This window comes from Lepidochelys kempii, chromosome 8 (assembly GCF_965140265.1).
Source record: "Lepidochelys kempii isolate rLepKem1 chromosome 8, rLepKem1.hap2, whole genome shotgun sequence".
NCBI classification, from domain to species: domain Eukaryota; kingdom Metazoa; phylum Chordata; order Testudines; family Cheloniidae; genus Lepidochelys; species Lepidochelys kempii.
In genome coordinates, this window is record NC_133263.1 from 8,251,751 (window position 1) to 8,264,471 (window position 12,721).

The following is a 12,721-nucleotide window of genomic DNA, read 5'->3' on the forward strand; positions in this document are numbered from 1 at the left end:
CTCAGTTCCCCTTCTGTGAAAATGGGATAATATTTCTCTGCCTCACTTAGACGTTGTGGAGATAAATCCATTGATTGTGAGAGGCCTATATTCCATGGTGATAAGACCCATAGAAAAACCTATAAATAAAAATAAAATTTGTAAAGTTGAGATTCTCTACTGAAAAGTGCTAGATCAGTGCCAAGTTTTATTATTATATTTTAAGAGATGTGTCTGTGCCCAGAATGTATTTGATTTCCATATGCTTGACTAAGACCTTGCCTAGCCACCTTGCTCCTGTGTAAATACAACCTTTTCCCATTTTGAATTGCCTAGCAAATCTCTTTGAAGTTAAACAATGAAATGCAAACCTGTAGGGTTCTTTGCTTCTGTGAATTAATTGATCAGTATGAATCAGAAGGTAATACAGTGTAGTCATTTTAAGTAATTATCACCTGTTAGTTATCAAATTGACACATGCAACTGAAATTTAGGATAATTTTTTGGATTTGTGAGTGTGCAGCTCATGTATACCCCCATGGTGTTGGTTGCCTTTTTGCTTGAATATAATCAAATATTCCACAAGGATGGAGGACTGCTGTCTTTACACAGCAGAATTGTTGTCTCTAGGAACTTCCAAAGCATTCTGATTTCTTGTAAGCTACTGTTTTACTAATTGACTGACAAATCAAAAACTTGGATTTATTTCTTAAAATATTAATTTGTAGGTAATGCACATTTAATCCTATTCTTCCTTTCCTTGGCTATTGGGAGGTAAATCTGTCCTTGTGTGGAATATGTAATTCTATAAACCCATGCTAATGAGGAAAAAAGTGATCATTAATCAAACTTGAAGCTACAGGACGGGTCCAAAGTCTGGAGCCTTGAAGGAGTAGAAGCAGCAGTAGTTAGTGAGTTTACTTCAGTACAGCCTAGGACATGAAGCTGTGATGTCAATGTGAACAAGCAGACAATTAAGTCACTCACTGAGCACAGAGCTACAGAAGATGTTTAATTAGCTACAGGAGCTAAAGCTGTGAAACCTGGAGTAATGCCTTGTAAAGAGGAGAGGAAGAGGTGGTAGTTGAGGGGACTAGAAGAGAGACATATTTTGAACTGAGCTCTACAATACTGTTGGAAACCCTGGCACAGGTCCCAAGTGATGGAAGGGCAGGAGGTTCCACCAAGGAGCAAGGGTCACAGAGAACCAATGGAATTTCCCTTACAGAAAAAGCGAGGGAGTGGTGACAGAAACGTTTCGTGGTGTGAATGTCACCTGGGACACAATGGGCCTGTTGGGTGCAGCAGCTGTACTAAATGTGGCTGAGAGGTCAGAGTCGGAAGCTCGTTTCCTGGTTCTCAGTTCTGTGCTAAATGCATTGGACCCTGCTGCCGCCTTCCTTTTTTCTTTCCTACCATGTAGTGGGAAACTAGATCTGTTTGTTTACTTGCTTAGCTACTTTTGTTGTTTTAAGGCAATCACTAGTTCACTCACTAGTAATTCACAAAGCCCTTCTATGGTGAAATTACATTGACTGTCAGTGGGGGTTAGACACCTGACTGCCAGTTACGCCTTTTGGAATGTTCCCCCTAAGTGAGTAAATGGAAAAACAGAACATTTTTTTACTCACTTCCTCATATTTTTAGCAATCTTAGGTATTAGCTACAACTGTAGTAGGGGCAAAAGATTCAGAGAAGTGATGGGAGGGTTTTGTGTGTTGTCGTCCCTTTAAAGTGGCAACTCGGTTTCTGTTTTAACCCCAATCTTGCCCCATCTACAATCCAGCAAAGGTATATCATCCTCAAAATTGCTAGGTTGGGATTTTTCTGCCACGTGTGAATTAAATTAGACAAGAAATCTGGTTTAGGATAATCCAAAATGTATTCCACAGACTCCAAACAGCCTTCTAACTTTTCCTGCAGCTTTTATAACCAAAATATGAGGGGGAAAACATGCAGGAAGGAGATTACACTTAGTTTGCTGGGCTATGTTAAATGTAATTTTTAGTGTCCATGACAAACTTTTTGTTGATCAGGTGCTAACTTTGGGATAGCTCATCAATTTGTGATCTAGCCTATAGTAAGGGCCAATGCATTGTTGTGTTGTCCCTGGAGCAGTCTAAGAGGGAGTTGTGACTTCTGGTCTCCCTGTTGTGTGGGGGAGAGAATAAACTGTGACAGCTCCTGTCGCAGGGGCAGGGAGAGAACATGGAGTTTAGGAGGGACAGTGGACAAAGGAGAGGCAGCACAGTGGAGAAGGGAGCACATGATGTTAGTAGAACGGTGAACGCTCAGCTCCTGCAGTCCTTAAAATGTCATGTCAGATCGCTCTGGCCAGTGTTAGGAGGTGCACCGCACACGCCCCTTTTACCAGGCTTGGCAGGCTTCCATACCTTCCAACTTCCCTATGGCTTAATAGGCTCATCAGTGACCCGCCAGTGTCTCCTTTTCCTCAGTGGGATGGGATAGCATTCTCCATGCTTTCTTTCTGAAGTCCCCCCTATGTGACTCCCAAATAACTTTCTTGCTAACCTGAGGTTTGCTCTCTTAACTGCATCTTCCTTATGATTAAGCATCTTCTTCTGCTCCACTTCTTAATGCGTGTTAATGAGCTCTAAGAGGTGCTTGACTTGAGTAATTTGTGGTCAGGGTATAAAGCCTTTGGAAGGAGGGCCTGGGGAAATATTTGGAGACTATGGGCTATTAGATACTTCGGTGCATCCCAAAGGCAAATACTTTTTCTCTTCATTGTATTTTTTACAAGCTACGGGATAAGGCACTCTTGGCAGGGATGATTTAGTAATATCCTTCCCCCAGTATAAGCACCCCAAAACAAAAGGGGAACGGGGACAGGGAAGAGTCAGCTCAGCATTTCTTCCAGATTTTCACGTCAGTTCTATGGCTGGCACTGAATTCCATGTCTGGTCCTGAATTACACAGCATTTACTGTGGCTCGAGAACCATAGTAAACTGGAGGCATTGTTTGTAGGTGACTAATGAATATGCAAGAGTCCTGGGCATTGACTAAAAATAAAAAACTAGAACAGAATACAAAAGAGACTGCTTTTTGCAGCTACTTTTGAACTTCTAGTTCTCTTGAAGCAATCACCCTTCCTCTGCTCCAAAAATTGGTAACTTAATAGTGAATGGGCCCAATTCTGCTTTACTTTCCACTGGGGTAAATCCAGATGATCTTCAGTGAGTTCTTGAATTCCCTTTGGACTAACCTTTGTGGAACTGAAAGCAGAATTTGGTCCAAAGAATTTGATCTTTCAGTTTTTGCCATCTAGAAATACTCTCCAGGAAATGACTGTAACTTTATGATGATAGGAATGATGGTTAAACTTTGAGATCTTCAGACATTTATTTTCTTGGCACAAACAGTGTTGTCACTAGTGTGGGATATGGCAGCAGTGAAGAAAAGAACTTGCATGTAAATGGCATGTTCATGCTCATGCGAACACCTCTTCTGCCTTTGACTTGGAGTTCTTTTGAGTTGCACATATTACACTATTTGCTGGGTCATAAAACCTCATGATGTTGAGCTTGGATCCATAGATGTACCATAGCAAGAACTATTTTTTCCTGATTTCCTGGGTAGAAACAATAATAAAAATACTTAGCAATTATGGTGAGCTTTTCAATTTCAAAGCATTTGACAAACATTATCTAATCATCCCTCATAACTCCCCTATGAGAGAGGTGAGTATTATCCCTATTCTACAGATGGGCAAATGAGGTGCAGAGATTAAATGACTCACTCAGAGGTACCAGACAGGCAGGAGTCCTTAGAACTTCCTGATACCCACTCCTCTGCTCTAGACACTTAAACCACACCTTTCTTCTAGGCCTGTGTTAGCATCTTTCCTCAAAGGTCTGCATGTATAGCTAGTGATAGCCTGCGTGGTAAAGCTCAGATCTGGAACAGGATCTGATTCCATATTTTCCCCATGTTTGGAGTATAGTAGCTGCAGATTTGACATTTCAGTTCAGCTTGTTACATAGAGAGGCATGGATTGTAAAGTGTGGATTTGAACTTCCCCAGAATAGGTTTGGGTGCAGTATTGGGCTCAGCTCTACGTGTGACCTTCATTATCACTTAGACTGTGAACTCCTTAGGACTGGGATTATGCCTTCTTTCCTGTTTGGAAAGTATCTAGTACGTAAATAAAGAAAAATAATAGCTACTATTCATGTTGATTATTTCCCTATGAGTGGCAGCACATTTGCTGTACTTTACCATATCTGTGTGTGCAGTTTACTGCAGTTACACACACAAACAGATAGATGGGTACAAATGCATTTGTTGCACACATTCACTGGTATGCTATGATGTTCAGCGATGCAAAGCAGCCGTAAACCTGGCTTAGCTCACCAGAGCAGTGCAAAGTCAGGAGACCACTAACCTGAGTTTACGTCTCTGAACACAAAGCAGCTACAGTGTACTGGTGAATCTGGCCCTGTACACACAGTTTTGATTGTTGTACTCACAATTGTGGTAAACTGGTATACAAGCGAAGACACACAAATACATGCACGGTTTTGAATATGTGAATGCTTTCCATGGAAACATTTCCATTTTCTTTTTGACAAACAGAAGGCCCAAACACCAAAATATTTTAGTTTGAAAATGGTGCCTCATGTCTCCAGTCTCTTCCATAGGCAGGACTCTCATCATGCACTGCTTCCCACTCCAAGACGGGAGACCAAGATGCATCAGGAGAAATGTAGTCTGACCAGGGTGTCTACAGTGGAGAATGGGAGCACAAGGCACTATGCCAGAATTTCCAAACTGAAATATTTATCAGATTTCTGCCTTAAAATTGAAATGTTCCACTGCAAATTTAGGAAAAAACAAATTTTTAGTTGAACTTTTCTGGGGGACAGATCCATTTTTTGTTCATCTCTAGAGACAACCTCAAACCTGAACTGCAAAGCCTAGCTTAACCCCCCTGATCTTGAGTGGGATGTAAACCGTGGTTATTTGTCCTAGAAGAAAAGACATCTCTGTAGAGAGCCTTTCTGTGCCCCAGCACCTTTTAGTGTAGTGTCACGGCCAGTTTATTCAGGATTCCCTGAAACTTCCCAGCATGCTAGGGTATCTTTTTTGTTGTCTGGTCTTATGTTTAGCCTGCCCAGGGTAGTGTCTTCATTTTCTCAAGCAGCTGTGGTGCTTCATTCAACCTGAACAAATTCCTTTTTCTTTTTCAAAGAGGATGAACGCCCTGGGAGGAAGTATGTTTTTCAGATCTTTGTTTTTGGAAGATCTGTTTGATTATTGATTGCAAGAATTTTCTAATTCTTATTCATTTGGTTAGAAAGCTTAAACCCCAATTTAAGTTGCCTTAAGTTCGTCATGGTGACTTCAGTATAACAGCATCATTTTTCCTAGCATCATGGTGTGTCTTTGCATATTAAACCCTCCGTGAATTATTAAGATCCACCATGAATTTCTTTATTCTTGGTGAGTTTAATTAATCTAGAAATGCATACTTTTTATATTTGCCCACTTATATGTTAATTGTAAATGGCAACTGCACACCTATATCATATATCAGTTAAGCCATGTGTATATTTGCACTGGGTTTAAATATGACATGCTCATCATAGTCTGTGCTTCTGTCTGAGCATGCAAATTTTTGCTCCTTTCTTGATCTATTGTAGTGCATATTTCATGCAAAGTTTTGAAAATTTAGCTTTGGGTATATGTATACTTTTAAAAAAAAGATATAAAGCAACAGGACATTAATTCTAAAGTTTCTATGTACACATTCCTGTTTACAGGAACAAGATCAATTGCTTTCTGTCCAGTTTAGCATTTGTTTTCTTGGTTGTCTTAGCTTGCTTGGCTGCTGAGCCTGTTTCGCGTTCCTTGTGTCTGATGTAGAATCTAAATTAGATAAAAGGAATTGGGACAGGATTTCAAATTCAGTTTGCTCGCTGTATAGGCAACAGAGTAGCAACCTGAACTGCTTGAATATAATTTTGTTTCTTTAATCCTTCCCCTTTAATCTGTTTTTGTATACACTATATATATCAAAATAAATAAAATTTAGGACTGGAAGTCTTGCCTCATGTAATTTAAGACATGACAAATGAACCTGACATTTTCCCAAGGAGGGAATCAAGGAGCATGCTGTATTTATAGCAGCAGCAAAAGTAGTTTACTGTTGTCTTGCAAAAGTATTTCTGTGCACTTGCACTGTATTAAAATTTTACCATTGGGGTATGTGGAGCGTCCAAATGACAACAATGGTAGTTTGGACATTGACTTCAAAGGGGCCAGAAATTGGGTCCCTTTTTGGTTCTCTTGGGAGTGCTATGGCCTACAAATTAGGACTCCTAGGTACTTAGGTACCATGATAATGTGTGGTATAAATATGCAGACACACTCATTTGAACATGCCATAAGCCTAGTGACTGGATGGGGTACAGTGCTTAATGGTGGTTGACTCTCTAGTGTCACTGATTAGCACAATAAAGAAAAGGGAGTTATTAATAGGTGAAGTAGCCAGCTTCCAGAAGGCTACGTTTGGTGATGTTCCCCTATTCAGTACTATGAAGAATTTCTTCTGCCGTGTTTCATGTCATCATAGTCAAGTGTTTGCAAAACTAGAGTTCTTTAGCTGAAGTTCTCAAACGTAGATGTGCAAACACATATGTACCCATCTTGTCGGGAAAATCAATGCAAGCCAATTGTTGACTATCTTAACCTTCCTCAGCAGAGCAGTACTATAACATTACACAGACATTTGTGGTGAAAGGCTAGATATTTTTCCATCCAAATAAAAATGTTGGAAAGATAGTTAGTTTGTTTTTTACTACCATAGAGAACAGTCTATCTTAATGACTTTCATACTGCTCTAGTTAGCAGTGGACATGCTGAGAAAAGTTGTGTCAGGCTTTTCTTTTGTGCTTCGTTGGACAAGTAAGGTTTTCAGTTTTTCATACCAGTATATTTGTCCTGGTTTGGATTTTTAAGCTTTTATCCCTTAGAAAGTTATTACAGAAAATTCTATTTTAATGATTTTTTGCTAACTGGCTAAGAGTTTGTGCCAGTACAGTCCTTTGCGTCATCTTTACACGATGCGTTAATGCAGGAGAAAAATGGACAAAGCTTATTTTCCAGCTAACCAGGCTTAGCACTTCACCGTCTTGTCCCTGAATAGAAAGGTCTGATCAAGCACCATAGAATCATACATCTGGGACAGCTTGTGATGCTGAATTGATCCTGTATTTAGCAGGCATGGGTATTCGTACGACACTGGAGCAATCTGTGGCTGACAAATCGCTATGGTCATATTACCTGTGTCTTTGTAGTTGATTTCTAATTGAGAGTCCATTTCCACACATATATTTTAGTCCCAACCCTTGCTAATTAGATTCTAGGAGAAATCCCTTTGGTCTGGTGTTTTACCTTTGTCCTTCCTTGTCAAGTTGAGGCATTAATGCTTCAGTTTGCTCTAATAAAGAATTAATTTTGCTTACTCCCTGCACTCTAACTGCTCTCTGGAGAGTGCTAAAGTGTGCTTAAGCATATTGTAACTGTTTACTCACAATATCTGCTGTATGCATAGTAACTTAAAATGTTCCATCTCTGTCCTGTCATTCCTAGGCTGGCATGATTCGCACAGACAAGGACGAGTTCTTCATTGAACCTCAGGAGAAGGGCAGTCAGGAGGAAGATGGAGGCAGGACACATGTGGTATATCGCAGAACAGCTGTCAAGAAGCCACTTCCCACTGAGAACAGAGATATCCAGTATAAAGGCAAGGCTGAGATGTTAATGACAACTGGTGTCTAAAGCATAGCTAAAAGCATGTATCTAGTAAGCAGCCTCTATGATCTGGCTACCTCTGGCTGTTTGTCCTTGAGAGTGGAAATACCTTTTCTGCTCTTTATATGTGGAAGGGTGGGGGAAGGTTGGGCTGGATTAAACAAGCCTTGCAGCAGCCTTAAACACTTGCCAGAGTGGCAAATCTTTTCCCCTTTTAATGTACAGATTGGATTGGTGATTCACCCATGGTGAAGCTGGCCATTACAAGCCACAGTTAAGCCCTGTGTAAGAGCAACCCCAGGGCATCACAGGTGGAGCAGCAATGTGGTGGTTCCTGTACACCTTTCAAACGTGGGGGAAACATTGTCCACACTGGCTCACAGGCCACCTTGGAAGGCTGCATTGGGGGCAGTGGTGTATGGGCTTTGTGCCAGCACCCTCTTCATGGGAGATGGGGGTGCCATTGAGGGTAATTAATTTCACCCCAGAGGAATAAGAAGTTGTGTCACAACACAAACTCCCATTGAAGTTTCCATGTTTGAGGGTAGAATTTGTCTCAATATGTTGTGGAAAGAGCTGTATTAAAAGGAGTTTCGAAGCTGCCAAGGAGTCTGCACTGTCTGACATAAACAGTCTTGTATAGAAAATAATTTTACTCCTAGTATCACCTACATGTATGGTAACTGCTTTTGCCAGGTGCCTTTTTAGCTGAGTGAGCAGTGGATACAAATATTGTAAGGGGATGTTTTCACAACTAATATTAATACTGCTATTGACTGGATTGTTTGGGTGATAAAGCAAAAAGCAGCCACATTTTGGGCCCAACTCTGTTGTACAGTATAGTAGATTAATTTATTACTAATAATTTAAGAGCAACCTAATATTTTAGTGTTAGTTTGTTGTAGTTCTGTTATTACATACAGTACTAGGTGGTGTGATTGCCATCAGCAGAAAACTTTTTTCCCATGGTTCTCAGTGTCTCTGTAATTACATGGCCCTTCAGTATCAACTTCTAAAGACAAATATAAAATCGTGATACATTTGTAAATTCCTGCCATTTCAGTGGCAGAAATGAAGCACATAAACCAGTTAGAATGCTACCCGTTCACAGAGACCAGGCTGTAGAATTATAAAAAAGGATCTCTTCTCCTTCAGGCCATATTTGGAACATATGGTGATGTAAGTTACACTGGGCTCGTATTGAAAACAAAACGTAGTAGCAGTCTCCTAAGCTTCGCCCACTTGAGACATCAAAATGAGATGCCAATCAAAGTAGATTGTACAGCTGTGCTCTGCTGGGCTCCTTGAGCTGGCTCACTTTCAGTGGGATTCAGATACACCCATGGACAGAGCTGGACTAAGGCAATTGGCATCTGCCTAGGGCCCCTCCTCCCAGAGTCACACGATGGAATTTGTTATATTAATACATGGTTATGACATTTTTTAATATTGGAAAAGATCTCTGCCAGGCCATTTCCTTTTAAACAAAAGAGATTTAATTTTATTCACACCTTATGGCAGTATTTTTGTTTTTAGATGGTAAATATTCCTCAGGAGTAGGAGTTTGATACACAAAAAAGCACAAATCATATTTCAGTTTTGATAGCTCAACTCAAATATTGGCATGCTGTACCTGCTAGCAGAAGACTCTTGACAGCAATATCTCAAAACACCTCAATAAAATGTGGAGACCTAATGTATGCCTTTCTCTCATAGAGTGGCCTGAAAATAACCCCATTGTAGCAGTCTGGTAGGCATAATAGAGCAATTACAAAGCCAAAATGACAATTATGTTGCAACATTATAGTTCAGCCTGGGACTATAGGTAAGTACACCACAGTTCTGTGTTTATACAGCACCTAGAACACGGGGGTACCAGGAGCTACCACAGTACAAATTGTTGTTATTTTTAATAATAGAAAGGTAAACAAACTGTAATTAAGAGTTAGGAAGCATGCTTAATGAAGAGAGTGATAAAGAGAGAGTCTCTGATCCTGATGGACTTAGGACTGTGAGTTTATTTGAACTAATGCAGACCTCTGCTTGGGGAAGGGTAACCATTTTAAGTAGAGATGATTGAAATTCTTCAAATTTCAAAATTTCAATGAAAATTTAAAAGAAAAATCACAGAAAATTTTGATGAAAGTTTTGCAAAATTCCCTCCCAACTCTCACCTCATGTTTTCACCAGTTGGTTGAATATTTTCAATGTTTTGACATTTTGAAGAAAGGAGGAACAATGTCAAGAAAATTTTCGTGAAATTCCTTTTTTTTTTTTAAACTGGATCTAATTTTAAGTCTTCTAATTTTTTTCCATTCAGTCTGGTTTTCCCATCCCTACTGAAAATATGCAACTTCTACCGCTGGCAGGTTGGTATTCATAAGTGAAAACTGCTAGAAAGCAGCTGTTATTTATGCTCCAGTCTTGTCAGTGTTTCAACAAATGTTTAAAGAAAACAATGGCTTAGTATTCAAAGGAAAATACTAGCTGACCTCTCTTCTCTGGCTTTCTGGGTATCATTGTTCCAGTTCAGTCTTGCATCTGGAGACTCCATTTCCCATTTGAAATGATGGAGTAGCTATAGAACTGGGTTCAGCTGGCTATCCACTGAGCACATCACAGGGAAGGATGATAGGCAGGATGGCTGAGCTGGCTGGGCTTTCTCCAGGATGCAACTAGAGGTCGTAGGAGGAGCCAGTGTCTGGCTGAGGGAATGATATCCTGCTTCCATAGGGTATAATAGGATGATGTCACATTTGCCCCACCTTGGCATTAGTTGTAGTGAATTTTACATTACCAGATACTGTAAGGTGAACTTGAGAGAAGTGTTTTTCTTACATTTTGTGTTTGTACTTCTTTCTTTTTCTTTTATCTTATAGCAAGGGAAATAGGGACTTTATTCCAGCTGTTCAAAAAATCAACCTCCTAAACACTGGGGACACCAGGGTATTCTTCTTTATATACAAAGTTTCTGCAGACATGTTTTTTAATAAATGGAATGTGCTGGGAGAGAACAGATGTGAAAAAAATGGCAAATATGTGTTCTGATTCAAGACTATTTCAGATTTTCTTCTGAGTTTAAACAAAACACTATCCAATAGAAGGGGGAAAGTAAATAGTAGTTTCTGACAGCTTAAATCACTGATTTTGGCAGGATTATCTGTTTTTGGTATGGTGACAATAATAGTCTAAGGGTATGATGTATCCACCCACTCTTGCCTTTCTCACACAACTCTGTTTATTAATATACTGGAAAAATAAACCACTTATGCTTTAGACAAGTAATGGTCTTCAGAGTTCAAACAGCACATTAGTACTGTAGGAGTAGTTATATTTTGACCAAAATCTGGATAATTCTTTTAGAAAGAGGCAGAAACATTTTCATGTGCTAGTTTGTGTGTTGCAGGTAAGTTGTTAAACTCTCCGGCAGGAATATACCCTGTATTTTCTGCTGATTATATTCTTAATACGTAAGTGGATATAATAATTTGTCTTCTAGTTACTAGATGCCCACTACATTGCAATATAGTAGGCATCTTTAAAACTTATTGTTCTGAAAGATTCTACTATTTCTAGTAGAGGTCCTCATTATATAGATAGGAAATACTGCTAGAGAATGGTAAAAACTTTCTCCGTAGTAAAACTTACGTGTGCCCATTATATCATGCGTAGAATATTATTTTTCTGACTTTGATTTATTGTGATATTTTGTTCAAATGTTTTCTACATGTGAAATAAAGAAATGATTATTTTAATTAAAGTTGAGATCATGTCTAAAAAGCGCAAGAATTTAATTTTGAATGTGCAAAAGTGGATTCTGGTTAAAGCCAGTCTGAAGATCAGCCCCATAAAAAAAGAAACATTTTTATAGCATGTGTCCAGTTAAATCATCATGTCCATTCTTATTGTGCGTGTGATCAATTGAAAGGAAATAAGTCTACTAAAGTTTTCCTTAACATGTGCATTTTCATTCTTTAAATCATGGGCTAAATACACCACAATTGTTCAAGTTTCAAGTGACTTTTGATATTGTTTGATGGAGAGGCAGAGACTCCATTTTAATTGATAGATTCATTTATTATGCAGATGAAGGATTTCTTTAACAAGGAACAGTTTATTATAGAACAAGCCTCAATTTAATAAACTAGAACCACTTTGAAACAGACAAATCATTCTTGCCCTAACTATCAACTCGATCCTTGGAATTTCCAAAACCTGTTGAGACACTCAGATCCCACGATGAGCATATGCTGAGCACTTGGCCCGGCCTACAAAGTCTTAGCTTCCTGAAGTTCTGTGACTCATAAACAGTCAGATACTGGGTCCCTGAACACAGAGTCCTTACCTACAAACTCAAAGCCTGCTGAGGTATTCTGAGAGGCAGGCACATTCATTCCATTTCAGACATGTCCACGGGCAAACACATAGCTCTACCTGACCAGACTCCATATCCTGCAGTGGTGCCTACTGTCCACTTGGACAGTATGTTTTAAAACAACAAAAAACCCATCCACTTGATATGCATGAGGGATGGACTCACACTAGCAGATAGAAGTTTAGCCGTCCTTTCTGATTCCAGACTCCAGAGGTGTGGTAGTTTGGGTACCCCCATAAATGTGATCATTTTGTCTATGAGTTTGATGTGTGTGCAATACCTTTCCTACTCTGTGCATGTAGTCTCCCTGGTTATGTGTGAAACAGTGAAGCTTCCCATCTGGGACCTGTTTCTGGCATAATAGTGGAGGAACTGAAGATAGTAGCAGATGTGCAGGTTCATAGGCACAATAACATATCATAATTATTAATAGCTATACAGTACATTTATACTGCACCCTTCTCCAAAACAAATCCCTGGATTGTTTCACAATTCCTATGTAATTAAAAGGAGCAAACCTTTCCAATGGGATTCACAAACTAAAGTGAGCCAGTCCACCAAATATAATGAGGAAGTTAGATCAGTAACCA

The 12,721-nt window shown here is 39.5% G+C and overlaps 1 protein-coding gene across 3 annotated transcripts in view; it reads left to right on the forward strand.

Annotated features, from left to right (window-relative positions):
- The window catches only part of ADAMTS2 (ADAM metallopeptidase with thrombospondin type 1 motif 2), a 258,408-nt gene that overhangs the window by 88,550 nt on the left and 157,137 nt on the right, over positions 1-12,721 (forward strand). For all 3 annotated transcript variants that reach the window (XM_073355401.1, XM_073355403.1, XM_073355402.1), the window contains exon 3: positions 7,595-7,748. In XM_073355401.1, the coding sequence (XP_073211502.1) occupies positions 7,595-7,748 (154 nt within the window). The remainder of the gene's footprint in view (positions 1-7,594; positions 7,749-12,721) is intronic.